This window comes from Mauremys reevesii, linkage group 21 (genome assembly GCF_016161935.1).
Source record: "Mauremys reevesii isolate NIE-2019 linkage group 21, ASM1616193v1, whole genome shotgun sequence".
In the NCBI taxonomy this organism is placed as follows: Eukaryota; Metazoa; Chordata; order Testudines; family Geoemydidae; genus Mauremys; species Mauremys reevesii.
In genome coordinates, this window is record NC_052643.1 from 24529766 (window position 1) to 24556170 (window position 26405).

The window sequence follows — 26405 nt, forward strand, 5'->3', positions numbered from 1 at the left end:
CTAGCAGACCACTTGCTAAACACATATCTGTTGTTTCATTTGTACTTGGAGATGCTAAGCCTTATCCCACTCCTATTGTCATGTGAATGGGGAATCATGAAGAGGAGATTCTGGTAGAATCAAGATCCTTACCCAGGCTAATGGTGATTGGATGAGACTGGAAGCATTTCTGGGACCTACTGGATTCAGCTATTGCCCTACAGTCAGGACCCAGACAAGAAGGAGAGAGCCCGCCCAAGGGATTTATGTTTGCACTCCCTCTGATGGACTCAGTTCTTTGTAAAGTTTGGTTCTGTCCCTGGAAGTCTGTAAGCTGGAAATGGAAGGCACGGTGAAGCCAGGGTGAATTTGAATCACACTAGGGAAGGGGAAATGAAATGGTCACCACAGATGAGAACTGGGGGAAGTACTTCCACTGATCAGAGCAATGAGAATGTGGCTACCACAGGGGTACAAGAGGGACCACTAGACCAAACACCACATTCTGGCCAATTTTTGACTTAGTGGCTGAGTAACAAGTGGACGCCTCTGGAGAGAGGCATATCTCCAGCTGGCAGGGATGAGAAGGCTGCAGACTACCCCACTTCCCATTGGAGAATGACCTGCTCTATTGAATAGACCAATACTTGAGGACTGAGGAGATACCAAATGCCAGCATCCTGACCACCACAAAGGGAAAATCCTACAACTGAAACATGTTCTGTCCTGTGTATGTGACCTAGGATGGGACAAAATCACTGTTAGCCCACTTTCTGGTCAGGGATTTACAAGGAAATGCACTGGCTGTGTGCATCATGTGTAATGCCAATGAGTGGCACCTAGAGGAAGTTGTAGCAGCATATATTCTCCTGGGTAGAGTTGCCCACAGAGAACCTTACTGGCTGGAGATTAACGTTGGGTCCCACATGGTATGGCAGCTACAGAAGGTAAAACCACCTGTACTACAGACCAACTGGTGGAGTGATTTCACTGTATCCTGAAATTAATGCTCCAGAAATCTGTGGAAACAGATGCAAAAGATGGGGATAGGTTATTGCCATATCTTTGCAATCTGTGAGATATCCCACATGTCCATAGGACTTTCTCCTTGTTTTTGTATGGGCAGTGACCGCAAGGGGAGCTGGATCTCATAGTTAAGGATGGAAGGGTCCCCGCTCTTGCAGAACCATTGTAATGCAGTGCATCCTTCGCATGATGGAACAACTGGTCATGCTGGGGCACTTGGCACTAGAGACTCTATCTAGATCCTGTCACAGTTATGGGGCAGACTGCTCCTCTGACCCCTCCAGGTGTCTCTGAATGCATCCCCTCTAGGTCTTGGGGTAATTCTACCCCATTTTCCCACTTGGTGGGTTGCACAGTCCCCCATGTATCAACCATGATCGCCTCAGCAGGTCTGGCTTAGGCTCAGACCCTGCAGTTCTGTTCCCACCGGGGCTATGACATTGCTTTAAAGCAGGCTGCTTGGTTACAGGATACCAAAGTAACATTTATATAGAAAAAATGTTCTCTCTGACATGCTCATCTTAAAAAGAATATACCAGCCTTGGATCTGGTGACCGGCAGGTTCCCCCCCAACACTAGAATCTCTAGAGAGGGACTGTTTTTGCCACCCCTTTTGGTCTACTTCAGTTCACCTTGGCATCTCTTGTGTTGCACAAAGCACCCACCACATTCCCGTGATTCATGGGTTATGTATTGGAGCAGCTGGGCTCACAACCTACCCAAAAAGTGCAGATTCAGGAACCAAGAATAAAATACCTAAGCTACTAGGTTGGGAACGGATGCATTCAGCCCTTGAAGGACACAGTAGAGGCCCTGAAGAATTGGTTAGTTTCTACCACAAAGAAACAACTGTGGGCACTTCTGGTGGTTAGCAGGATATTACAGACTATTTGTAGCCCAATTTGCTGTCCTAGCCACTCTATTAACTGAACTGATGAAGCAGTTATTTCCAAAACTAGTGAATGGGACTGATCAGCATGAAAGAGGCCTCAGTCATTTGAAAGACATTTTATGCTCCCAGCCTATAATATTACACTCCTCGATTCTGATCACTCATTTGTGTGACAACTAGGTTTGGGGGCTGTTCAGTCACAAGAGTTTGAAGGGGAGCATTCTGTCCTATACCTAAGTCACAAGCTTTTTGCCTGGAAAAACTCTGTGTTCCACCACCAAGGAATGTCTAGTAGTTTAACGGGCAGTGGGTACGCTATATTACTACCTCATGGGTAGTCACTGGTCACGTGCCTTTATGGTGGTTCGAAGCTATGAAAGACAAACAGTGGAATCACCTGCTGGTACCTGGCCCTACAGCCCTTTGTCCTGGCCTGGTACTAACCTGGGAAACCAATGCAATTTTTTTTCCCCTGGGTAAAGTCTGGAGAGCAGGACCATGGGATTGCTCTGAGGAGAGTGTAAAAGGATGGTGGTGTGCAATGGTATACTGGCCCTTTAAAGTCAGAAGGGGAAGTTCTAGACAGGGCAGGCAGACTATCCCACTCCGGGAGTTCTGGGACAGAGAGACCCAGGGAAGGATAGTGACTGAGAGAGAGGGTGTGGTCTTGGGGTGATGGTATCCGGGAAAACCCCAGGCTACTATTTTGTTTAGGACCTGGGGCCAGGAGCCTTGTAGTATGTGGGAGGGAGGGGGCAGAACTCCTTTCTCTCAGCCAATTAGGATGAGTTTTGGGAAGGAGGGAGAAAGAGACTGGTAGGAAGAGGATCTGCTAACCTCTCCCAGGCTTGGGAGGGGGAGAAGGAGGGCTGGTCTACGCTACGGGGAGGCGGGGGGGAGGAGGATTGATCTATGTTATGCAACTTCAGCTATGTGAATAACATAGCTGAAGTCGACGTACTTAGATCTACTTACTGTGGTGTCTTCACTGTGGTGTGTCAACGGGAGACGCTCTCCTGTTGATTCCCCTTGCGCTTCTCATTGAGGTGGAGTACCAGAAATCAGCGGTTGATTTATCGCATCTATACTAGACACGATAAATCGACCCCCGCTGGATTAATCGCTGCCCATTGATCTGGCTGGTCGTGTAGACAAGCCTTAAGACTAAGCTGCTTTGACTTTGCTTCCAAGCTGTGGAGGAGCACTGGGAAAATGGCACCCCCTCAGGGACTCCTGGTGAGATAAGAACATTTTGTTGTGATGAGTTATCCTCCGCCCCTCCAAGTTTTGTTTGTTTGAGAGGCCTTTGCAGCCAGTTTGAGCAGACCTGGGAGGAGGTAATTTACAGGCCATCTAGGAGAGGCTGGCTAAGGGTCACAGTGTGCAACAAGAAATGAGTTTTTATAAAACCAATAGGAAAGTTTCCATAATTTAAAAAATGCCGGTGAAAACAGTTGTTATTAAACAAGTAAATATTCCCCTGCAGGATTTGAAACCCAAACAGTACTAAGGACCTGATATACAGGAGGTCAGACTAGATCAGTGGTTTTCAACCTTTTTTCATTTGTGGACCCTTAAAAAATGTCGAATGGCGGTGCAGACCCCTTTGGAAATTCATCCTGTGGTCCACAGACCCCAACCATAGAAGTCTTAGACTGAAAACAGACTGAACAGAATTCAGCTATAAATGCTGCATGTACTCAGCATGGCATTTGATGCAACGTGAGAAAGGGCACTAAATTGTGGGTTCAATGGGAACGACAACACTTCCAAGGTTTTGACCCGTGAGTGGAGATATTCACAGACTTTCATTGATCAGAAAAACGGAATGCCTTTTCTGAGATCTGAAACTTTATTTTTATAGGTTTCAGAGTGGTAGCCGTGTTAGTCTGTATCAGCAAAAAGAACGAGGAATACTTGTGGCACCTTAGAGACTAACAAATTTATTTGAGCATAAACTTTCGTGGGCTAAAACCCACTTCAAGAAACTCCCTGAAAAAGCACAAGAACAAATCTGCACAGACACACCTCTAGAGCCCCGACCAGGGGTATTCTGTCTGCTACCCAAGATCCATAAACCTGGAAATCCTGGACGCCCCATCATCTCAGGCATTGGCACCCTGACACCAGGATTGTCTGGCTGTGTAGACTCTCTCCTCAGGCCCTACGCTACCAGTACTCCTAGCTATATTTCCCCCACACACACTGTTATTCACACCTTCTTGTCAAGGGTTGGAAATGGGCCATCCTGATTATCACTACAAAAGGTTTTTTTTCTTCTGCTGATAATAGCTCACCTAATAGCTCACCTTAATTAATTACCCTTGTTACAGTTGGTATGGCAACACCCATTTTTTCCCGTGTTCTCTGTATATATATTTTTCTACTGTATCTTCCACTGCATGCATCCGATGAAGTGGGCTGTAGCCCACAAAAGCTTATGCTCAAATACATTTGTTAATCTCTAAGGTGCCACAAGTACTCCTTGTTCTTTTATTTTTTTAGTCACTTTTTGCAGACCCCTTAGACCAGGGGTTCTCAAACTGGGAGTCGGGACACCTCAGGGGGTCACGAGGTTATTACATGGGGGGGGGGTCGCGAGCTGTCAGCCTCCACTTTGAACCCCGCTTTGCCTACAGCATTTATAATGGTATTAAATATACAAAAAAGTGTTTTTAATTTATAAGGGGGTCACACTCAGAGGCTTGGTATGTGAAAGGGGTCACTAGTACAAAAGCTTGAGAACCACTGCCTTAGACATAGTTTGTGAACCTAGGGGTCCACAGACCACAGGTCAAAAAGCACTGGACTACATGATCTAATGGTCCCTTCTGGCCTTAAACTTTGTGATTGCCATAATCCAATCTGAGCAAAATGTAAAAAGTGAATAAACAGCATAAATAGTAAGGAAATTGGACTTCTAGAATTCTCTCACTTTTTACTATTCTAAAGCTTTATTAGTGATATTCTCTAAATTAAAAAAATACATAAAATCAACTCACCCTGCCCTCATTGAGTATCACCAGCAACAAGGGTTGGAAGTATTTCTGCATTAGCGGGCAGAGAGAACTAAGGATGTGTGTTCTGCGTTTACATTTGAAATTTTGTAACTTTTGAGCACTTGTTTTCTGAACCTTGTACTAAATTACCTGCAGATTTATTTGCTTGGAATTTACCTTGTCTATATATTTGTTTCTGTGCCTTTTGATATTCACTGTAAGTTGTGTAGTACTTGAAAATCAAGGGCCAAGACTTTCAAAATTGATTAGTGGTTTTGAAGGCCCAACCTGACACCTTGAAGGGCCTGATTTTCAAAGAGTGGGTGCTCAGCCCTCTCTGAAAATTGGGCCTTTTTAAGGTGTCTCTGGGCACCCAAAATGTCTCTTTTTAAAAGATCTTGGCCACCAAGTGTTTTAAATGACTAGTGACCTATGGCTGTGGGATTGCAACTCAATCTTGCTGAGAATTTTATCACTGAGTTGTCATTCCCTCCCCTGTTTTTTCTCCACTAGATGGCAGGCAAACAACAACAAAACATCTGTTAGTCTATAAGGTGCCACAGGACTCTCTGCTGCTTTTACAGATCCAGACTAATACGGCTACCCCTCTGATACTTGACAACATAAATCTCGTAGATGATAACACATCTTTCTCCCTTCTCATTGTGACTTTGCTTCCATCATCTGAACTGATGGCTTTCTTGCTTTTTAAGATTTCCAAGGGTGTGAGTATTAGACTGTGAGTAGGAAGCCATTTATGTAATCGACAGAGTGAGCCAAGCTTATATCAGTGCGTTAATTTGGGGGCGGGCAGGCTTGCTGGTTTATGTGCAGAATTCCCAAGGGATCTGTGTGGGTTCCAGTTAAACTTCAGTTTCACATAGTTCCTATATATATTTTTTGTGGGGAGAGTGTTATCAGCGACTTGGGCTGGGAAGTCACTGTTATGTAAATAATTCTTATGTATGGAAACTATTATGCAATCTTAGCTAAAGCAGTTGTTGCAGCTCCTGGGATATTTATTGATAACATGCACTCACTGTCTAAGCCTGCATTTGCATCAGTAAAACATAATTAAAATCAATGTTGCCCACATACTGCCAGTAATCTAGACCAGTCCACAAAACAATGCCAGCTTATTATAACCACCATTCCCACCCCGTCCTTATAAACACTTATCTACCACCTAGTTTCCTCCAGCAACAGCCGGAGCAAATGGATGATCCTGACTCCATTCTCTGGAGCCCCAACAAGAGCTCCAAGCTCCAGCACCCTCCACACAGAATGACTGGCTCCCACAGACTCTAACCAGACCACAGATAGGTCAAGGATATTAAAACCTTCCAGACAGTAGTAGAGCCACTTCTGCACAACTTTCTCTCTCTCTCTCCTTCACCAAAATGGAAGGCCTGAGACAGGGCAGTGGTTAGTGAGAATGAGACTGTTCCACTTGTCTACACTGTGTAGATGTTCCATCTAAGGCCATGTCTGTATGTACAGCGGAGCTGCAGTGCAGCAGCTGTACTGCTACAGCTGTGCCGCTGCAGCATGTCTGGTGAAGACGCTCTGTGCTGACCGGAGAAAGCTCCCCCGTCAGCATAGAAAAACCACCTCCGCGAGCAGCATAAGTTATGTTGGTGGGAGAAGCTCTCCTGTCAACATAGCACTGTGCTATTAAACACTTACGTCGCTCTGGGGTTGGAATATTCACACCCGAGTGACATACAAGTTTTGCCAACATAGGCTGTAGTGTGGACATCACCTAAGAAGACAGCTTGGCCTTCACCTTAGCCATGGCATATACTGCAAAAAGTCTTTGCCACAACCAGCTAGACTAAGCAATGCTCCTCCTGAGAGGTGCAGGTCTGTCTGTTTGTCGGCTGTCTCCAAAGATGCTGTGAACATGGGGCTTGTGATGACCAATAATAAAATGATGACCACAATGGCCTGGTACATCAGCTGCAGTATTTTCCTGCAGAGAATTCTGAAACCAGAGTACTCCTAGACAGTCTGAGAGCAGAGCAAGGCAATCAGTTCTGCTTTGAGAGGAATTGGGTAAGACCAGATCTGTGCACAAAGGGGACAAGGTCCAATCCCAGCCAATAAATATGATCCAGTGTACACCCACCTCTGTATACTGGGCCAATAATCACCTAGAGTACATCACTAAGTAGATAAGTCTTGAGATCCTGAGTCAACTGAGTAACTAGTGGTGTTCCCCAAGGGTCAGTCCTAGGACCAATCCTATTCAATTTATTCATAAATGATCTGGAGAAAGGGGTAAACAGTGAGGTGGCAAAGTTTGAAGATGATACTAAACTACTCAAGATAGTTAAGACCAAAGCAGATTGTGAAGAACTTCAAAAAGATCTCACAAAACTAAGTGATTGGGCAACAAAATGGCAAATGAAATTTAATGTGGATAAATGTAAAGTAATGCACATTGGAAGAAATAACCCCAACTATACATACAACATGATGGGGGCTAATTTAGCTACAACGAGTCAGGAAAAAGATCTTGGCGTCATCGTGCATAGTTCTCTAAAGATGTCCACGCAGTGTGCAGAGGCGGTCAAAAAAGCAAACAGGATGTTAGGAATCATTAAAAAGGGGATAGAGAATAAGACTGAGAATATATTATTGCCCTTATATAAATCCATGGTACGCCCACATCTCGAATACTGTGTACAGATGTTGTCTCCTCACCTCAAAAAAGATATTCTGGCACTAGAAAAGGTTCAGAAAAGGGCAACTAAAATGATTAGGGGTTTGGAGAGGGTCCCATACGAGGAAAGATTAAAGAGGCTAGGACTCTTCAGCTTGGAAAAGAGGAGACTAAGGGGGGATATGATAGAGGTATATAAAATCATGAGTGATGTTGAGAAAGTGGATAAGGAGAAGTTATTTTCTTATTCCCATAATACGAGAACTAGGGGTCACCAAATGAAATTAATAGGCAGCAGGTTTAAAACAAATAAAAGGAAGTTCTTCTTCACGCAACGCACAGTCAACTTGTGGAACTCCTTACCTGAGGAGGTTGTGAAGGCTAGGACTATAACAATGTTTAAAAGGGGACTGGATAAATTCATGGTGGCTAAGTCCATAAATGGCTATTAGCCAGGATGGGTAAGAATGGTGTCCCTAGCCTCTGTTCGTCAGAGGATGGAGATGGATGGCAGGAGAGAGATCACTTGATCATTGCCTGTTAGGTTCACTCCCTCTGGGGCACCTGGCATTGGCCACTGTCGGTAGACAGATACTGGGCTAGATGGACCTTTGGTCTGACCCGGTATGGCCTTTCTTATGTTCTTATGTATGTTCTTATTAACTTGCAAGAATCAGAATAAGATGTTCTATCACCCAGGACAATGGTCCTACTTCATTGGTGGCCACAAAACAGCCATAAAGATCCTGCCCACCCTGCTCCGGGCATATCCCTAGCATAGGGGTCCTCTTTGGCAGTCACGGAGCTAGCTGCAGTGTCTCTGCACCCCAACTCTGCAGAAGCCCCTGGTACTGGGGGTATTCTAGGGATGTATTGTGTCATTCCTGTATTCCTACACTCTGGTTATTCTCTAGCTGTCACAATGCCCAGAGGGGACATGGCAATCAGGGTGCAAGTGAGGGGAACACTGAGGGCCTGTACTTTTGTTACAAACAGTTGGGTCTTTGCTCACTGTATCACTGACCCTGTTGCTGCTGTGAGCATTAAGGTTTTGCAGTATAATGCAAGTGCCTGGTGGGCGTGTAAGGGAAAGTAGTGTGTCAGTGACAGTATCCTACAAGATGGGCAGGTGGCATGGAATGTTTGATAGTTATGCCCTAACTTTGGATTTCTTTGGTTATTAAGGTTTGGGTGAGTAGAATATTGTACAGAGCAAGCATAATGGTCCTCTAACAACATATTTACCGGGTGATGTCACTTACTGGTGAAAATGTAGGGTCTATATGTTATAGCAGAAACTTGGACTCCGGTGTGAAGAAGAGAGATGTATAGAGAAGAAAACAGTTCTTGCAAGAAAATCCCAATAAATTAAAAATGGCTGGACCAGAGTGAGGCAGGTACAAAAATCAATCAAAAGTTCTCTAGTGATAGAGTAAAACAGTGATTTAGTTAGTGGTCTATTAAACTGCCCTTATAACCACAGGAATAAAGCTGTGGTATAACTTGTGTTATCCTCAGGATCCAGCTACTGCTGACTTTATGCTCAAGTATTGGTCCTAGGGGGCACCTCATTTAGTGCCTCTCTCTGCAGTGAACAGTTTCCTGTCCTTGAGGCAGGTTGCAATCCATTTCAACAGCTCTCTTCTAATAGGCTCAGTGTTTTTGTAGGGTAGATTGATTGCTTATGTGCTGAGGTACCAAGAGCTTTTATGAGAGACAACTATAGCATCATGTTTCCACTGCTTTCACTAGGAGCACAGCTCAGTTTGTCTAAAAAGTGAAACATGAGAAGATATAGCGGGATCTAGCCTAAGATCCTGCCTACGCATAACCAGTTCAACAATTTAACCATGCAAGTTGTGTAGCACCCTTCCTAGTCTGGGCTCAGTTATACTGGAACCACAGTGCTTATACCGGCATAGCTTATTGCCATTTGGGGAGGGAAATAGATTACACTTGTAGATGGCGCCCTTGTACCAGTACAATTCGTCCATACTAGGGCTTATACCTGTATAACTAGATCAGTAAAAACTCACGCTCCTAACCAAAATAGCTGTGTGTCTGGGTGGGTTATTTTGTTACAAGTCAGATTTCCTGGTTTCCCCAGGGGCAAATTGATTCTGAATTCCTGCTTTGCTCTACCTTGCTAATATTTAACTTGTCGTTCTTTCTCTAACAGTTGATGGGCTCGGAGAGGCCTCCCCTCAGGAGCAGAAGTTTTCTTTGTCCCTCAAGTTTTTTGTCAAGGTTCCCCTTGCAGGCTTCTAGAAAGCCTGTCCCAACCACCTGCCTAGGCAGATCATTCCTTTGCCTAATTGCCCTTCCTCTTGGGGGGAGTAGGGGTAATGCATTTCAAATGTATGCATGTAGTATTTCAAGCGATTACACCTTGTTTCACTATCTCAAACCTCGTACAAAATAGCTGTTGCTTTATATTTTTACTTTAGAAATGCACAGAACAGTAACTGCAAAATGCCAACCACATTGCTGATTACTGTTACAGTACGTGTATTATTGTTGCAGTAGGTGCAGTACAAAGGTAAAGAAAACACAGTGCCTGCCCCAAAGAATTTAAAATCTAAAAATAGTAACTAGGCACCAGTATTTGACCTAAAAAGTATATTGATCCTATAAAAGAGGAGCAGCTGTTTCTCCACCCCAGGCTTTGAGGCTGCTATCTATAAGTAGTTGGATCTGGGCTACTCCAGATCATACTGCTGAGGCTATTCTGCAGCTGGGCTATTAGGGGAATGCCTGTCTGATATACAAATACCGTAGGAACATAGGAACAGCCAGACTGGTTCAGGCCACTGGTCCGTCTAATCCAGTATCTTGTCTGAGACAGTGACTAGCACCAGCTGCTTCAGAGGAAGGTGCGGGAGAACCCCCATAATGGATGGGGTTCAGCAGGAGTGGGGAGAGAGTGTGCACCAAAAGGGGAGATTATGTAGGGGTGCAATGAAAGGGGAGATCATGTTGGTGCCTGGAGGCTGTGTGCGAGGACCAAGGAAAGGGAAGTAGTGACTGGGGGGATGGATGGGAGGGTGAGGAGGGAAGTAGAGACCTTGGGACAGGGGCGGCTCTAGGCATTTTGCTGCCCCAAGCACGGCAGGCAGGCTGCCTTGGGCGGCTTGCCTGCGGGAGGTCCCCGGTCCCGCGAATTTAGCGACAGCCTGCGGGAGGTTCGCCGAAGCCGCAGGACCAGCAGACCCTCCGCAGGCATGCCACCGAAGGCAGCCTGCCTGCTGCCCTCGCGGCAACCGGCAGAGTGCCCCCCACGGCTTGCCGCCCCAAGCACACGCTTGGCGTGCTGGTGCCTGGAGCCAGCCCTGCCTTGGGGGATGGAAGAGCCAGAGAAGAGAAAAGGAAAGTAAGGGGCACAGAGACCCCAACACCTCATTATTTCTGCACCTTCCCTCTCTCTCAGTAGCATTTCTCATCCATAAGACCAAGTGGCCTCTCTGTTTTCAGGCAGACTTGCCATGCTCTATTTGTCTACCCAGCTGAGTGGCCATCTCCACTGTCTGTGAGCTACCCCATAGTATTCCAAGGTGCTGGCTGTGGCAGTCTCAGGGTCGTTCCTTTTGGGATGTGGATTCATCCCCCTTCTCCTAGACAAATAAGCTTGGTTTCAGAAGCTTCCTTGAACTGAGGAGCTCTGTCTACACCAGCTTTTGGTCTGAAAAATCCCCCGCCATATTAAAACTAGAATAGCTCTGGCAGTGATAGCAACAGTGGGAGCCCTAGTGTGGCCAAGATGCTGGCATTCTTACCCAAGCACGGTTAGATAATACAGTGCTGAAAACACGGGGGGTCACCTAGAGCACCCCATTATTGTCCCGAACAGCAGACCTGTACCTGAGTCAGTGCCAGTGCAAAATATTTCAGCTGAAAGCCTGGTATAGACACAGCTCCATGCCTTGGCTCCCACTAAAGCTTAGCTATAGATCTTCTTTTGCTCAACCTAGAATTAGCACAGAGACAGAAGTGTGAAGGTCTCATAGGGGATTAATACGTCCTTTCCTGGCTGAAGTGTCACTGTCTCTTTTGGTCCTAAATTTAAAGGTACACCCGTCCCCCATATTTTCCACTAATTCCCTCTGAATAATCATTTCTATTCTAGGTCAAATATGAATTCTTTGAAGATAAAGCTCAATCTAGCAGTTGGGTGTATGTGCTTTCTGGGTGGGGTGAGTGTTCATGTGATCATCCCGATTACAGAAACTGCTACTGGGTGAGGAAGAGTTTATAATTTCTTGGGACTCTTTAGCATTAGCATTGTCATATTTCTTAGCTGTGCATCTAGAACATGCAGCCAGGTGTATTTTAAACAACAAACTAAATAAAAAAAGCATTTTGCTGCACTTTGTGCAGGAAAACGGCAAGGCAGCCACGTGTGACCTTAGTATATTAATTGTACAAGCTGCAGTTTAAAATCAAGGGAGGAGACAAACAGGAAACCGCAGGGTGTTTTCCATCCATGGGCTAGATAGAGCACGCAGCAGAATGTTGAGTGGAAACATGCAATTGATTTGGCCTTCAGGCTTAGGTTGAGATTGTTATACTGGATTGTATCCAGCCTGAGTTTATGGAGCTGTTTGGCAAATGCCACTTACCAACAGAAAAGTAACCAAACAAAATAGGAGGGTGCTTTAGCTTTTCCTGTTCCTTTATAGGAAGCCCTTGCTAAGACTCGCCTTTGAGAATTGTCTACCTCCCTGGGGTGGGACAAGGACCATTTAAAGAGATGTTACCAGTGGAGCTGCATACATGACCCATTGCAGATCTAAAGGCTTAGTGTGACAGTATGTAAGAGTTACAGCCACCCTCAATTCCTGTCCTACTGCCATGCTCTGAGTGTCTCACTCGTTTTCTGTCCTGAACTGGAAATAGGAAGCAAATTTTGAAATGAGGATGAATAACAACTGGAGCAGAAACGGTCAATTCTCCATCATATGGAGTCTTTAAATCCGGATGTTGGTGTTTGTTTTTAAAGATCTGTGCCAGCTCACCCACACATTACTGGGTTCAGTGCAAGAATCCCTGGGTGGAATTCTCTGGCCTGTGCTAGCAGACGGTGAGACTAGATCGTAGCAGTTCGGCCAGGCACTCAAATGTATGATTTTTTTCCCCTCTGCTGCGAAGTTCCAAAGCAAACTGCCCTTCCTGGGGATTTCTTTCAATGGATTTTGGTTTTGATGCCAAACCTAGGCACAATGCAAAACAGAACTCAAAACAAACAGTACGCCTTTGCTTCTGTTTCTAGAGAGACTAATCTATTTCAAGAGTGAAGCTGTGTGCAGGCGGAGTTGAGCAAGTGAAACTTGTGGTCTGATTGCACTCTGACTGGATGGTCATAGGGGCACTGATGGAATTGCTTCACTCCAAATACCACAATCAGAAGCTCCTTTTCCATTTGGGCATTTCCCCTGTTCAATCTCTGAAGGTCTCTGCTGAGATAACCGACCAGCTGCTCCTGCAAAAGAAATAAAACCAATACTTTCTCTGATGCATCTCCTGGTTGATAGTACTTCACAAGAGGGGCATCTGTTATAATTTGTTTCAGTATGTCAAATGTTTCCTGTTGGGAACCTGCCCAGTCCCACTCAACATCCTGCTTTGTGAGTCCATGTATGGGTTCTGCCACTGCAGCCAGGTGTGGACAGAAAACTTATCATTCCTATGAAGAGCTGTATCCCTTTTAATCCACTGGAGCTGGCATGTCTCTGACTGTCTTGATCTTGTTGGGATCTGCATTCAGTCCCTCTGCTGTGAGCAAAGTCCAATGTATGTCACCACATTCTGTTTGAGTTTTATGGTCTTGTCCCTGCATTGCTGTAGAGAAGCTTGTAGCTTTCTGTCATGGCCTTTTTCAGCTTCTTTATCATTATTCGCTTTACCTAGAGCGAGGATATCATCTGCAATTATTTTCACCCCAAGCAGCCCTTCTAGCGCTTGAGTGAGATAATCTAGTCTGACCTCCTGTACAACACAGGCCATAAAACTTCTCCAAAATTATTCCTAGGGCAGCTTTTAGAACAACATGCAATCTTGATTTTAAAATTGTCAGTGATGGAGAATCCACCACAATCATTGGCAAATTGTTCCAATGGTTAATTACTTCTCACCATTAAAAATGTACACCTTATTTCCCATCTGAATTTGTGTACCTTCAACTTCTAGCCACTGGATTATGTTATACCTTTCCCTGCTAGACCAAAGAGCCCATTATTAAATATTTATAGACTTTAGTAAACTTTATAGACTTTAGTAACCTTCTCTTTGTTAAGCTAAATAGATAGACCCAAAGAGCTCAATCACTATAAGACATATTTTCTAATCCTTCAGTCATTCTCATGGCTCTTCTCTACACCCTCTCCAATTTATCAAAATCCTTGTTGAATTATGGGCACCAGAACTGGACACAATATTGCAGCGGTGGTCGCACCAGTGCCTAGTACAGAGATAAAATAACTTCTCTACTTGTACTTGAGAACCCCTGTTTAAGTATCTGTGATAGGGTTCACTTACCATTAGGGATGCCCCCTTGTGGCCGCATCTGGGGATTAGCTCCGCTCAGGTCTGATGCTCTCTTCCCTGCACCATGGGGGGAGGGATAGCTCAGTGGTTTGAGCATTGCCCTGCTAAACCCAGGGTTGTGAGTTCAGTACTTGAGGGGGCCATTTAGGGAACTGGGGTAAAAATCTCTCTGGGGATTGGTCCTGCTTTGAGCAGGGGGTGGGACTAGATGACCTCCTCAGGTCCCTTCCGACCCTGATATTCTATGACCCCTCTCTCTCCTGGGCTGGGGGTGCTTGTCATGACTCTGGCCAGGTCACTGTAGTCATCCTCTTCCAGGGTAACAAAGTCTCTCTGGACCAGCTGTCTGGCCGGCGTCTCTAGTGCTCCTGTGCCACTTCCCAGTGGCTAGTAGGGGAACCCAGGCCCACCCTCTACACTGGTTTCCCATCCCAGGGACCCTAGAACAAGCAGCCAAGGTCTGCACAGTCCTACCACTTGTTGCTGTTTCCCTGGACTTCTTCCTACCTACTCAGGTGTCCTTTGCTCAGAACTCCTGTGGAGTTGAACCCCAGGGCTTATTCTCCACCCTGGGATTTCTCCTCCTCTCCTCAATGCACTCTTTCTCTGAAGCCTCCTTCTGCAGCAAACTAATCCAGCCTACTCTGGCCCAGCAAAGCTCTTGTTCAGTTATGCCCAACTCTCCCTCCAGGTGCAGCCAGGTACCCTAATTGGCCCCTCAGGCCCACGTTAACCCCTTCAGGGTCTGTGTGGGATACAACTCCCATCACAGCATCCTAGGAGGGCATTAGCTCTTTTGGTCACAGTGTCACATTGGGAACTCATGTTCAGATTGTCCACCATGACTCCCAAAACTTTTTTAGTCACTGCTTCCAGAATAGAGTCCCCCATAGTGTAAGTATGGCCTACATTCTTTGTTCAGAGATTTATAGGTTTACATTTAGCCACATTAAAACACATATCATTTGCTTGTATCCAGTTTACCAAGCAGCACAGATTGTTCTTTATTATTTACCCCTCCCCCAATTTTTGTGTCATCTGCATACTTTCTTCTCTGGAACACCTCTAATCCATGTGCAGCCATCTTGGAGTGACCAGTTGGCATTGCAGAGGTTGTCAGGATGCCAAAACCCGTTCCTCACATCACAGACTAACAGTTCTGGCATTGGCAAGTTCTGGCAGGTTGTCATCAATTGTCGCCAGGGGAGAGTGGCATCTTTTCAGAGCCCATGTTGCAGGGCAAGTGCGCCTTCTTGGGATGGGGGGAGGTAATGATGGCCCCATGGCTGAGTTTATACAACCATCCCTTGTCTTGGGATAGCCTGGCCTAGAAGTCAGAGCCAATAGGGCTGCCCTGTTCAACAGGGCTGTGTGGCCTGGCAGCCAGTCGGGGGAGTGGGCCGCCACTTGGGGGTGGGGGGGCAGCAGTGGCAGCTGAGTAGGAGGCCCCGGGCCCTCCCAGCTCCACCAGGTCCCAGTTCAGGGCCCTGTCAGTGGCAAGTATGCCCACCACTGGGTCAGCGGGGAATCTGCCTGAAACACACTGATCCCACATGGCACAATAACCAACCCCCTGAGCTACTTCCTACCCTGTTCCTGGTGCAGCATCCCCGGGGTCTCTGGACTGCTCGGTCAGTGCAGCTCCCAGCAGCTCTGACACTTCTTGGACATCCTCCAAAGGGAGTCTCAGTGTCCCTGGCTTCTGCCGTCTGGGGCTTCCGCAGTTCCCAGGCTGGAGCTTGCATCCACCCTGAATGGACCAACCTGCTCACCCTTTGATATCTAGTCTCCAGCCGGCGCATGTCCAGCAGGGTCATGGGGGCGTAGCCTCCTCAGCCAAGAGAGTAGAGTTAACCATCGCAGTCCCAGTGCGGGGCAAGTGCGCCCCGTCACAGCCTGGTTTGGGGTCTATGCAGATGCGCAATTTGCCTTCTTTACCATTACCATACTGCTTACCCAGGCTGTACTGGCTTGTTCAGGTGCTACGATTGATAACCTGCTCTGCAGACTTTTGAGCTCCTTGCATACTGGATAATGTAGTGCCCCTGGAATTTTCCTTTGTGGTATGCACACAGGTTCCACTGTGGTGTCTGCTTCCAGTCGCAGGTTTCCTTAGAGGCATATGTCACCTTTGAAAACATTCTCCATATGCTTTTAAAATTTTCTCAATTGCTCATGGGAATCTCCCTTTTGCTTCTTGCACAGCAGCTATGAAACTTGGATGCTGTCCCCTGATCGGATCAGTGGCTGTTGTGGCTGTATTCCCACAGAAAAGTCTGTGGTGCTTACCATCTGCCACCACCACCAACGGCACTCGGCACAGACTGGGATTGGGGTAGGCAGAGGGTACTTGGAGAACAGTTCTTGATGGTCATCGAGAGGGAACTCTGTAGGGAGATTTCCATCCTATTGGTTGGCCCCTGGAGGAACAGCATAAGGATGAGTGTGACTGTGCTGTTTGCCTCTGCAGGGACCCCCTGTAGGAAGGTGCATTATTGGCATTTCGGACACCTCCGCTCTCCCATTGGCTGGCTGGGCAGCAGGTGCAACCACTGGAGAGCATTTTAAGGGAGGGATTTGGGAGATGAAGGATCACCCACCCACGCACGCTTTGGGTGGCTGCCAGGCTCTACACTGGACAGAGGGGACATTGTGGAGTGTGGAGCATGCAGGGCCAGAGCTGTGCAGTGATGCGGAGAAGGGAGCAGAGGCTCACATGGAAGCCCCATTCACCTTGTGCAGTCTTCTTACATGTGGCTGTGCCAGGGCTCCGCCATGGTGATCCCATTAAATATTCCAAACCCAGCACTTGAGAGCCAAGAGGAAGGCAGCAGACACCCACCCCCATTAGCTCTATGATGGAGACAGCTCCTGACTTAGCTGGTTTTACCAGGGCATAATGGGGGAGTTGGGATGTGCAGGCTTATCCCATGATAACTGCTAGGCTGTGCTGCTTCTTCGAGTGATTGCTCCTATGCATTCCAGTTAGGTGTGCGCGCCGTGTGTGCACGGCTCTTCGGAACATTTCTACCCTAGCAACTCCGGCGGGCCGGCTGGCGCCCCCTGGAGTGGCGCTGCTATGGCGCCTGTTATATACCCCAGCCGGCCCGTCCGCTCTTCAGTTCCTTCTTACCGCCCGTGACGGCCAGTTGGAACTGTGGAGTGCTCTCTGTCCTCCACAACCCTAGCTCTCGCTACTTCTTTCTGTAGATAGTTGTTTAGTATTTAGTGTAGATAGTTCGTTAAGTTAGTTAGATAGTTTTAGGATAAGGATAAGGGGGGGTTTTCCCCTCCTTTTCCTCTACCGGTGCGGGCTCATGCCCAAGGCACCGGGCTTTAAGCCCTGCGCATCTTGCCAGCGGCATATGCCAGTCGGGGATCCGCACGACTCCTGCCTCCATTGCCTCGGGGAGAGTCACAGGACAGATAAGTGCCCTATCTGTTTGGCATTTAAGCCCCGGACGCATAAAGAGTGGGACTTTCGCCTGAAGCAGCTCCTGATGGAGGCATCGCTCCAGCCCCCGGCACCGACTGCGCCGGCGCCGAAGGCTTCATCGGCGCGTAGCGCACCGGCAGCCCCGAGCCGCTCCGGCATCGAGGCTCCTCGACCTCAGCTGGCGGCACCAGCGACCCGGCACCGCTCCCTCTCGCCATCCAGGAAGCGCAAGCCGACGAAGACAGCTGCAAAGACCCACGTTCAGGGTCAAGAAGCCCAGCCAATACCACCACCTACGGTACCGGCTGTGGCCGTGCACAGGACGTGCACCGTGCCGTTGACTCCGGCGCCGCAAGGGCCGTCGAGTCCGGCACCGCCACGCTCCCCGGTGCCGACTGCGGTTGAGCTGCAGCTGCCATCCACGCCTGAGACTTTCTCAACGGCGCGGGAGCTCATAGAGCTCACAGAGGCACCGAGCCTCCGGCCCCCGGCACCGCCGGTGCGGGCTGTTGTATCGGCGGGAAAGCCGGCGATGATGATTCGGCCCCCTTCCCCGGACGGACGGCACAGACGGCGCTCCCGGTCCCGGTCTCGCTCCCGGTCCCGACTAAGGTCACCGTCCCGCCGCTCAAGATCCCGGCACTGCTCACCATCGCGGTACCGCTCGCCGTCTCGACGCCGGTCGCAGTCCCGGTACTGTTCAGCTTCACGGTACCGCTCGCACTCCCGGCGTCGCTCCAGGTCCCGATTGCCTTCGCGTCGGCACCGACGGAGGTCCGCTTCCCGACACCGTTCCCGGCACCGTGACTCTCGCAGCCGCTCCCGGCACCGCGGGTCCAGATCCCGGTCGAGCTCCCGGCACCGGTCGAGCTCCCGGCACCGCGGCGGACGCTGGTCTAGGTCACCATCCCGGCACCGTGATGACCGGCACCGATCCTCGGCACCGTCCGGGGACAGACTGCCACTGTCGACGGCGCAGTCAATCAGCGCCTCTGCACCCCCATGGCCATCTCGCCCCGCGTCGGTCGCCTCCGGGACGGGCAGCAACGGGCATCTTCAGCCTCCTTCACAAGGTCAACCTCAGGGTGCACAGCAGTGGGGCTTCTGGGTCTCCTGGGCCCAATACGAGACTCAGGGGGTGCCTTTCCCTCCAAGAGCCCCTGCCTCCGAGCGCAGGGTACCGGAGGCCACCGTAAGCAGGCCGCCCCCTTCGCCACCGGGTTCGGTTTCGGTACCGCCTGACCCCCAGAGACATCATCAGCCCGAGCCAGCCAACCAACCGTTGGAAGATCCATCTACGGAGGCTGTAGTCCAGGGCTTATCCTCGTCGTCGTCACCAGACAAGGCGGTGGTCGGAGCATCTGCCACAGATCCTCCACCGATAGACTTGAGGGCCCACCAAGACCTGCTTCGCCGCGTGGCAAAGGCCATCGATCTCCCCGTAGCGGAGGTTCAGGAGGACGAGGACCCAGTGACAAACGTCATTGGAGCGGAGGCTCCAGTACGGGTGGCATTACCGTTCATCCGTACCATCCAAAAAAACGCCACGACAATCTGGCAGTCACCGGCGTCTGTCCCTCCTACTGCCCGCGGGGTTGAACGCAAGTACTCCGTCCCCCCCACGGGATATGAGTATTTGTATACTCACCCGGCCTCTGACTCGTTGGTCGTACAGTCGGTCAACGACAGGGAGAGGCATGGTCAGCCTGCCCCAGCGCCGAAGTCTAAGGAGGCCAGGCAGATGGATCTGTTGGGCTGCAAGGTCTACTCGGCTGGCGGTCTGCAACTTCGGATCGCCAATCAGATGGCCCTCCTCGCCAGGTATGCCTATGACATCATGGTGTCCCTGGCGAAGTTTACAGAGCTGCTCCCAACAGCCTCCCGCCAGGAGTTCTCGGCGCTGTTGGACGAGGGGAAAAAATCTTCCAGGTCCTCCATCCAGGCTGCTCTTGACTCCGCGGACTCGGGAGCAAGGACCCTGGCCTCAGGAGTGACGATGAGGCACATCTCCTGGTTGCAGTCCTCCACCCTACCACCGGAGGTGCAGTACACGTTGCAGGACCTGCCTTTTGATACTCAGGGTCTGTTCTCGGAAAAAACTGATTCCCGGATCCAGACCCTGAAGGACGGTCGCATAGCCATCCGCACTCTTGGGATGCATACACCGGCAACACAGCGCAGGTCCTTCAGGCAGCAACCCTCCTGGCCTTTCAGTCAGCCACGGTACTGCCCCTACAACAGCAGGCGGCCTGGTCTAAATCGCCATCGACCATCCGGCAACAGACGCAACCAGGCCCAGGCCCCCTCCAAGGCCCCTCAGGGGTCCAAGCAGGCCTTTTGATGGGACGCCCGAGGACGGCCCATCACTCTTACTACCGGATCCTACCCTTTTGTTTTTCAACCGCCTTTCCCATTTCTTTTCGGCGTGGTCCCGAATAACAATGGACAACTGGGTGCTTCAAACAATCCAGTCAGGATACCGCCTTCAATTTGTTTCGCCCCCCCCTTCCCACCCACCCTCCCTGTCCCTCTTCAGGGACCCCTCTCACGAGCAATTCCTCTTACAAGAGGTCCAGACTCTGTTGAGCGTGGGTGCCATAGAGGCAGTGCCTCAAGACAGGCGGGGCAGGGGATTCTATTCCCGATATTTTCTCATCCCCAAAGCAAAAGGAGGGCTATGTCCTATACTGGACCTTCGCGAGCTGAACAAGTACCTGCTCAAGCCCAAGTTTCGCATGGTCACCCTGGGGACCATCATTCCCTCTCTGGATCCGGGAGACTGGTTTGCCGCCCTCGACATGAAGGACGCGTACTTCCATGTCGCGATCTACCCTCCCCATCGACGCTACCTATGTTTCGTGGTCAACAACGCACACTACCAGTTTGCAGTGTTACCATTCGGCCTATCCACCGCACCAAGAGTGTTTACCAAGTGCATGGCAGTAGTTGCCGCAGCCCTCCGCCGTCGTCATATACACATCTACCCGTATCTCGATGACTGGCTCATTCGCGGAACGTCCCGGCAGCTGGTAACGGACCAGATGACAGAAATCCTGTCTCTATTTCAACAGCTCGGTCTTCTCATCAATGCCGAGAAGTCCACCTTAATTCCGTCGCAGTGGCTGGAGTTCATTGGAGCGGTCCTCGACTCCAAGTTCGCCAGGGCCTGCCTACCGAGATCTCGGCACCAGACAATGGTCTCCATCATCCGAGACCTCCTCACCTTTCCTACCACGACAGTGCGATCCTGCCTCCGCCTCCTGGGCCACATGGCATCCTGTACGTATGTCACCGCGTACGCGCGGCTCCACCTTCGCCCGTTCCAGTCCTGGCTAGCGTCGGTGTACCGCCCACATCGCGACCCCATCGACATGGTGATCACGGTCACCAAGCCAACCCTCGAGTCCCTCAGCTGGTGGCTAGACCCAGACGTCGTGTGTGCGGGAGTCCCGTTTCACCCTCCTCCGCCACTCTAACCACGGATGCCTCAGCGCTCGGGTGGGGGGCTCACCTGGACGACCTTCACACCCAAGGTCTTTGGTCGCCCCAAGAGCTCGCTCTGCACATCAACATCCGCGAGCTGCGAGCGATCCGCTTGGCGTGTCACACCTTCCGCACCCAACTGCAAGGCCGCTGCGTGACAGTGTTCACGGACAACACGACAGCGATGTTCTACGTGAACAAGCAGGGCGGGGCCCGCTCCTCTCTCCTCTGCAAGGAAGCACTGCTCCTGTGGGACTTCTGCGTGACCCACTCAATTCACCTGGAAGCGTCCTTTCTTCCGGGAGTGCAGAACACGCTGGCCGACCATCTCAGCAGGTCGTTCCTCTCCCACGAGTGGTCCCTCCATCCAGATGTCGTCCACACAATCTTCCGGAGGTGGGGGTTTCCCCAAATAGACCTATTTGCCTCCAAGGAGAACAGGAAGTGCCACCAGTTTTGCTCGTTCCGGGATCACTCACCAGGCTCCCTGTCGGACGCCTTCCTTTACTCCTGGAAGGATCACCTCCTCTACGCCTTCCCTCCGTTCCCGCTCGTGCACCGAGTGCTACAGAAGCTTCGGAGGGACAGAGCCCACGTCATACTCGTGGCTCCGGCCTGGCCGAGGCAGCACTGGTACACCCTGCTGCTCAAGCTCTCCGTTCGGGATCCCATCCCCCTTCCGTTATGGCCGGACCTCATCACACAGGACTTCGGCAGGCTCCACCATCCGAACCTGCAGTCCCTCCATCTTACAGCCTGGTACCTGCGTGGTTGACCCACACAGAGAGGGACTGTTCGGCGGCGGTACAGCAAGTCCTGCTAGAGAGCAGAAAGCCTTCCACTCGCTCCACCTACCTTGCAAAATGGAAGCGATTCGCGCTCTGGTGTGACCAACGAGGCCTCAATCCCCTCGTAGTCCCTGTCCCTACCATCCTGGACTACCTCTGGTACCTTAAGGAGCAAGGTCTTGCGGTCTCCTCCTTGAGGGTACACCTGGCAGCAGTGTCCGCCTTTCGTCCATCTGTGGAAGGTCGGTCCATCTTCTCCAACCAGATGGTTTCCCGCTTCCTTAAAGGCCTGGACCGCTTGTACCCGCCGGTGCGGCATCCTGCCCCGACCTGGGATTTGAACCTCGTTCTGGCCAAGCTTATGGGTCCGCCCTTCGAGCCTCTGGCCACGTGCTCTCTGCTCTACCTCTCCTGGAAGACAGCCTTCCTCGTCACAATTACATCAGCGAGACGAGTCTCTGAGCTCCGTGCTCTAACGGTTGGTCCACCATACACCGTCTTCCACGGAGACAAGGTGCAGCTTCGACCACACCCGGCCTTCCTCCCTAAGGTGGTGTCGGCCTTCCACCTCAACCAGGAGATCTTCCTACCGGTTTTCTTCCCGAAGCCGCACGCCTCACCTCGTGAGCAACAGCTGCACACCCTGGACGTCCGCAGGGCGCTTGCCTTTTACATCGAGCGGACGAAACCCTTCCGACGTTCGACCCAGCTGTTTATCGCAGTCGCCGACCGCATGAAGGGCGAGCCGGTCTCCTCGCAGCGAATTTCCTCATGGGTTACGGCTTGTATTCGGACGTGCTACGAGCTTGCTCGCGTGCCACCATGCCGCCTCACTGCTCACTCGACGAGAGCGCACGCCTCGTCGGCCGCCTTCCTGGCCCATGTCCCCATCCAGGACATCTGTAGAGCGGCTATCTGGTCTTCTGTCCACACCTTCACCTCCCACTACGCGTTGGTGCAGCAATCAAGAGACGATGCAGCCTTCGGCTTCGCAGTCTTACACTCTGCCACGTCTCACTCCGACCCCACCGCCTAGGTAAGGCTTGGGAATCACCTAACTGGAATGCATAGGAGCAATCACTCGAAGAAGAAGAGACGGTTACTCACCGTAGTAACTGTTGTTCTTCGAGATGTGTTGCTTCTATCCATTCCAGACCCGCCCTCCTTCCCCACTGTCGGAGTAGCCGGCAAGAAGGAACTGAGGAGCGGACGGGCCGGCTGGGGTATATAACAGGCGCCATAGTGGCGCCACTCCAGGGGGCGCCCAGCCGGCCCGCCGGAGTTGCTAGGGTAAAAATGTTCCGAAGAGCCGTGCACGTGCGGCGCGCACACCTAACTGGAATGGATAGGAGCAACACATCTCGAAGAACAACAGTTACTACAGGTGAGTAACCGTCTCTTACCCATCTGTGGTGGGGGTGGTGGATAAGAGCAGAGGGAGAAGGGGACAGGGCTTGGAGCTGGTGGATAGGGCAGAGCGGGAGGGAAACAGAAGGAAGACAGGGATGGGCTAGGAGTCCAGGGCCAGAAGGGTCCATAACCATTAGAGAACCTGGAATTGGGCCCAGGAATCCTCATCACTACATTCCTCTGCAGTCAACGAATAGCTGTGAAACCCACTGAGTGTAACTCATCCTTTTCTAGTGACTGGTCCACATAGAGGACAATAGCCTGACTTCTTCGACTGTTTATTAGTTGGAGCGAAAAAGGTCTATGCTGTGGATCTAACATGCTGCCGAACCCTGATCAGGACCCAAGATGGGGGTCAATATGGTTCCATATGATGGAATTTTGATTTGGGTTTTGGGTTTTTTTAAGTTTGTCTTGCTCCCAACAGAAGTTGGTCCAATGAAAGTTATCACCTCACCCACCTTGTCTCTCTACATTCAAAGATCACTATTAAGGTTGCAAAATCAAGCTCTCAAGAGTTAGGATAAACCAGAATTAAAGTTTTCCTTGCAACCTTAATTTTTCTTATTGATTACATGATCACACACTATTTTTTCCATAGGACCCCTGCTTCGTTCAGTGCACTTGAAAACAATGGCAGCAAAGTACTTTTGAAAAGCTAACCACACTTGTCGGTGCTGAATATTCTCAACTCCGCATGTCAGCAGGGTGGGGGTTTTAAAGGAGGTTAATCGCTCGCTGGCACTCGTTGGCAGTCATAGGCAGTGGGTGTCAGGCGGTTTTGGAAATCCAACCCCTAGCAATACACTAATGATTGCTCATTGCTCTCTCTGTTACTTTCAGAAGCCCAGCTGAAGGAGGTGGAGGAAATGCTGGAACAGGAAGGCTTGTCTGAGATAGCTCACAGCAGTCCCAGTGAACAAATTGCTTATTTACTGGTAGAAAGAACTACGCTGCTGGAGAAACTAGAGATTGCAGATCAAAGGCTGGATTCGCATAGCTACATAGACGGACTGTGTGCAGCACAACTTCAGGTATCAAACTCCTCAATGGTGATTATCTGATTAGCCCCTCCAAAGGGACAATTAAGGCTATTCTCAGGGTTGGGGTTTTTTTTTAATTAAAAACATTTTTATCATTTATAAGAACCCTCTGGATTCTTAAAGCTGAAGTCTGTATCCATACTAATTTTTACCTATGCATGTTTGCACTTGCTTTGCTCTAGAGGTCTGGAATTGACTAATTAACAGCATTATTTTTTCTATAAAAAGAGAGAATGCTGAAGGCTTTGTTATGAAAAAGAAAACCTATAAGGCCCAGTTCGGAAGTCTTACTCATGTAGTATTGGCTTCCCACTGACCTTGGTATTTCTGATGACTCCATGTGCAGGATTTCATTAGTCATGCCTCCCTCAAAATTGTGAGATTAATTTAAAAATCATGAGACTTTAAAAAGAATATAGTGTGTTCTTTCTAGCTTTTGAGGAATTCTTCACAATCATAATTAAAAAAAACCCACCACAAAAGCTAAGAGTCTCCCAATCACATGACTGTAGGACCTGGGGCTTTAAGTAAAACACTATGTATCATGAGACTTCTAATATAACTAGGAGATCTGATACACCTGTGCATAAATGAGGACTACAGTAAGGACTTCTGGACTGGATCCATAAAGGTCTTGGAATGGCAAGACTAAGGCTCTGTGACAGAGCTCATTTCCAAAGTCCTTCAAAGAAACAGGAGATGCTCTAGAAGAAAAAACTCTCTCCTGCAAAAGTTGCCTGGCTATGTATTTTAGCCCCACAGGCCCTCATTTTTAGGCTGCTTATTCCAAAGCATGGTTCATAACAAAACCAGCAAACCAAAGAGTATTGTTAGTTTGATGTACCATTTCAGCCATAATAGCCATTTCTAGGAGACTTGCGACAAGAGTGCTCTGTCTCTATCTACAGGTAAATAGTTAGTGAGCAGAAAAGATGCCGGTACATGGTGCTCAAGAATACGTAGCATGGTTCCTGGGTTTTGTAGGACCAATAAAACTTCTTATTGTATGCTGCAAAAGGTTCCTTCTGAGCAGCTCCTTACAAGGCTGGCCTCATATGTGCTTCTGGAAACCGGGTGCCCCAGTCCTGTCCTTTGCCTTTGAGCTCTGGAGGGAACTTGTCTTGGTCCCAGCTTCCCACTGTCAAGGAAGATGTTGCCTGCTGCTGTTAGGGAACTTGTGACATGAAATAACCATAACTATGAGAGCCCCCTTCTGTGTCCTGAGTGTTCTGTCACAGGCTGTGTTTTCAATAATTATGCTATTATTAAATTTTACCATAATCCTGTCATATTTTCAGTCTATAAATAGTAAAACATAAAAGCGACAAAAATACACCTAATGCATATGCAATCCAAAATAGTCATTAAACAATTTCGTAAATACGACCTCAATCCTGAAAAGACTTACGGACATGCATGGAGTGGAATATTCAAAAGAACTCAGCATTAGGCTTGAGAAAACCCCATCCCTAAGTCTTTTCATGGTTAGAGCCTAAATCTTCAAGTCACAAAAGGCTCTGGTACCCCAAGTAAAATCATCCAACACCCACCTCCCATATATTATAAATAAATAGTCATTCATATTTTCAGATAAATACCAACTTGAGTTCACACTTAACACATCCAGATTATGACTGATGTTTAGACACATAAGCCTCTTCCATTAGCATTGGCGGGGAAGCTTCATTTATACAAAAGTTCTGGGTCATGAACCATTGCACTGTCAGGGCTCTGCCAGCTGACGCTAGTCACTTATCTGATACAAATAATCACTACAAACAAATCAATTATTCCAAATTGAAAATTCAGTTTGAAGCCTCAAGGTATTTAAAAAAGAGCCAACAGAGCTATAATAACCTTCTAATAAAATACTGAGTTTAATTACAACTTGTTCTTGGTCAATTACCAGGTATAATCAGATAATTTCTGCAAAGGGGGCAGCACTAACTGAGGAGTCAGCACCGAACAAGCGAGTTAATCAATGGGAGGAAGAGTGGAGAGAAAAGAATGTTAGAAAAGGATTTTTTACACATATCTATGCAAAGTTTCCCATGCATCACTCAGGCAACAGCATTGTTGGTGTGCCCCAGGTGAGCAAAGGACAAGGGATCCTAGATCACAGAAGATAGTCACTAATCAATTAT

At 49.1% G+C, this 26405-nt stretch overlaps 1 protein-coding gene across 10 annotated transcripts in view; it reads left to right on the top strand.

Annotated features, from left to right (window-relative positions):
- CCDC30 (coiled-coil domain containing 30) overlaps positions 1–26405 on the top strand; it is a 140407-nt gene that overhangs the window by 12181 nt on the left and 101821 nt on the right. For 6 of the 10 annotated variants that reach the window (XM_039508921.1, XM_039508924.1, XM_039508923.1 and 3 more), the window contains one exon: positions 24062–24270. In XM_039508921.1, coding sequence (XP_039364855.1) covers positions 24062–24270 — 209 coding nt within the window. Of the gene's footprint in view, positions 1–24061; positions 24271–26170; positions 26352–26405 lie in introns of those variants that run through there. The other 4 variants (XM_039508922.1, XM_039508925.1, XM_039508929.1 and 1 more) reach the window with 3 other exon arrangements.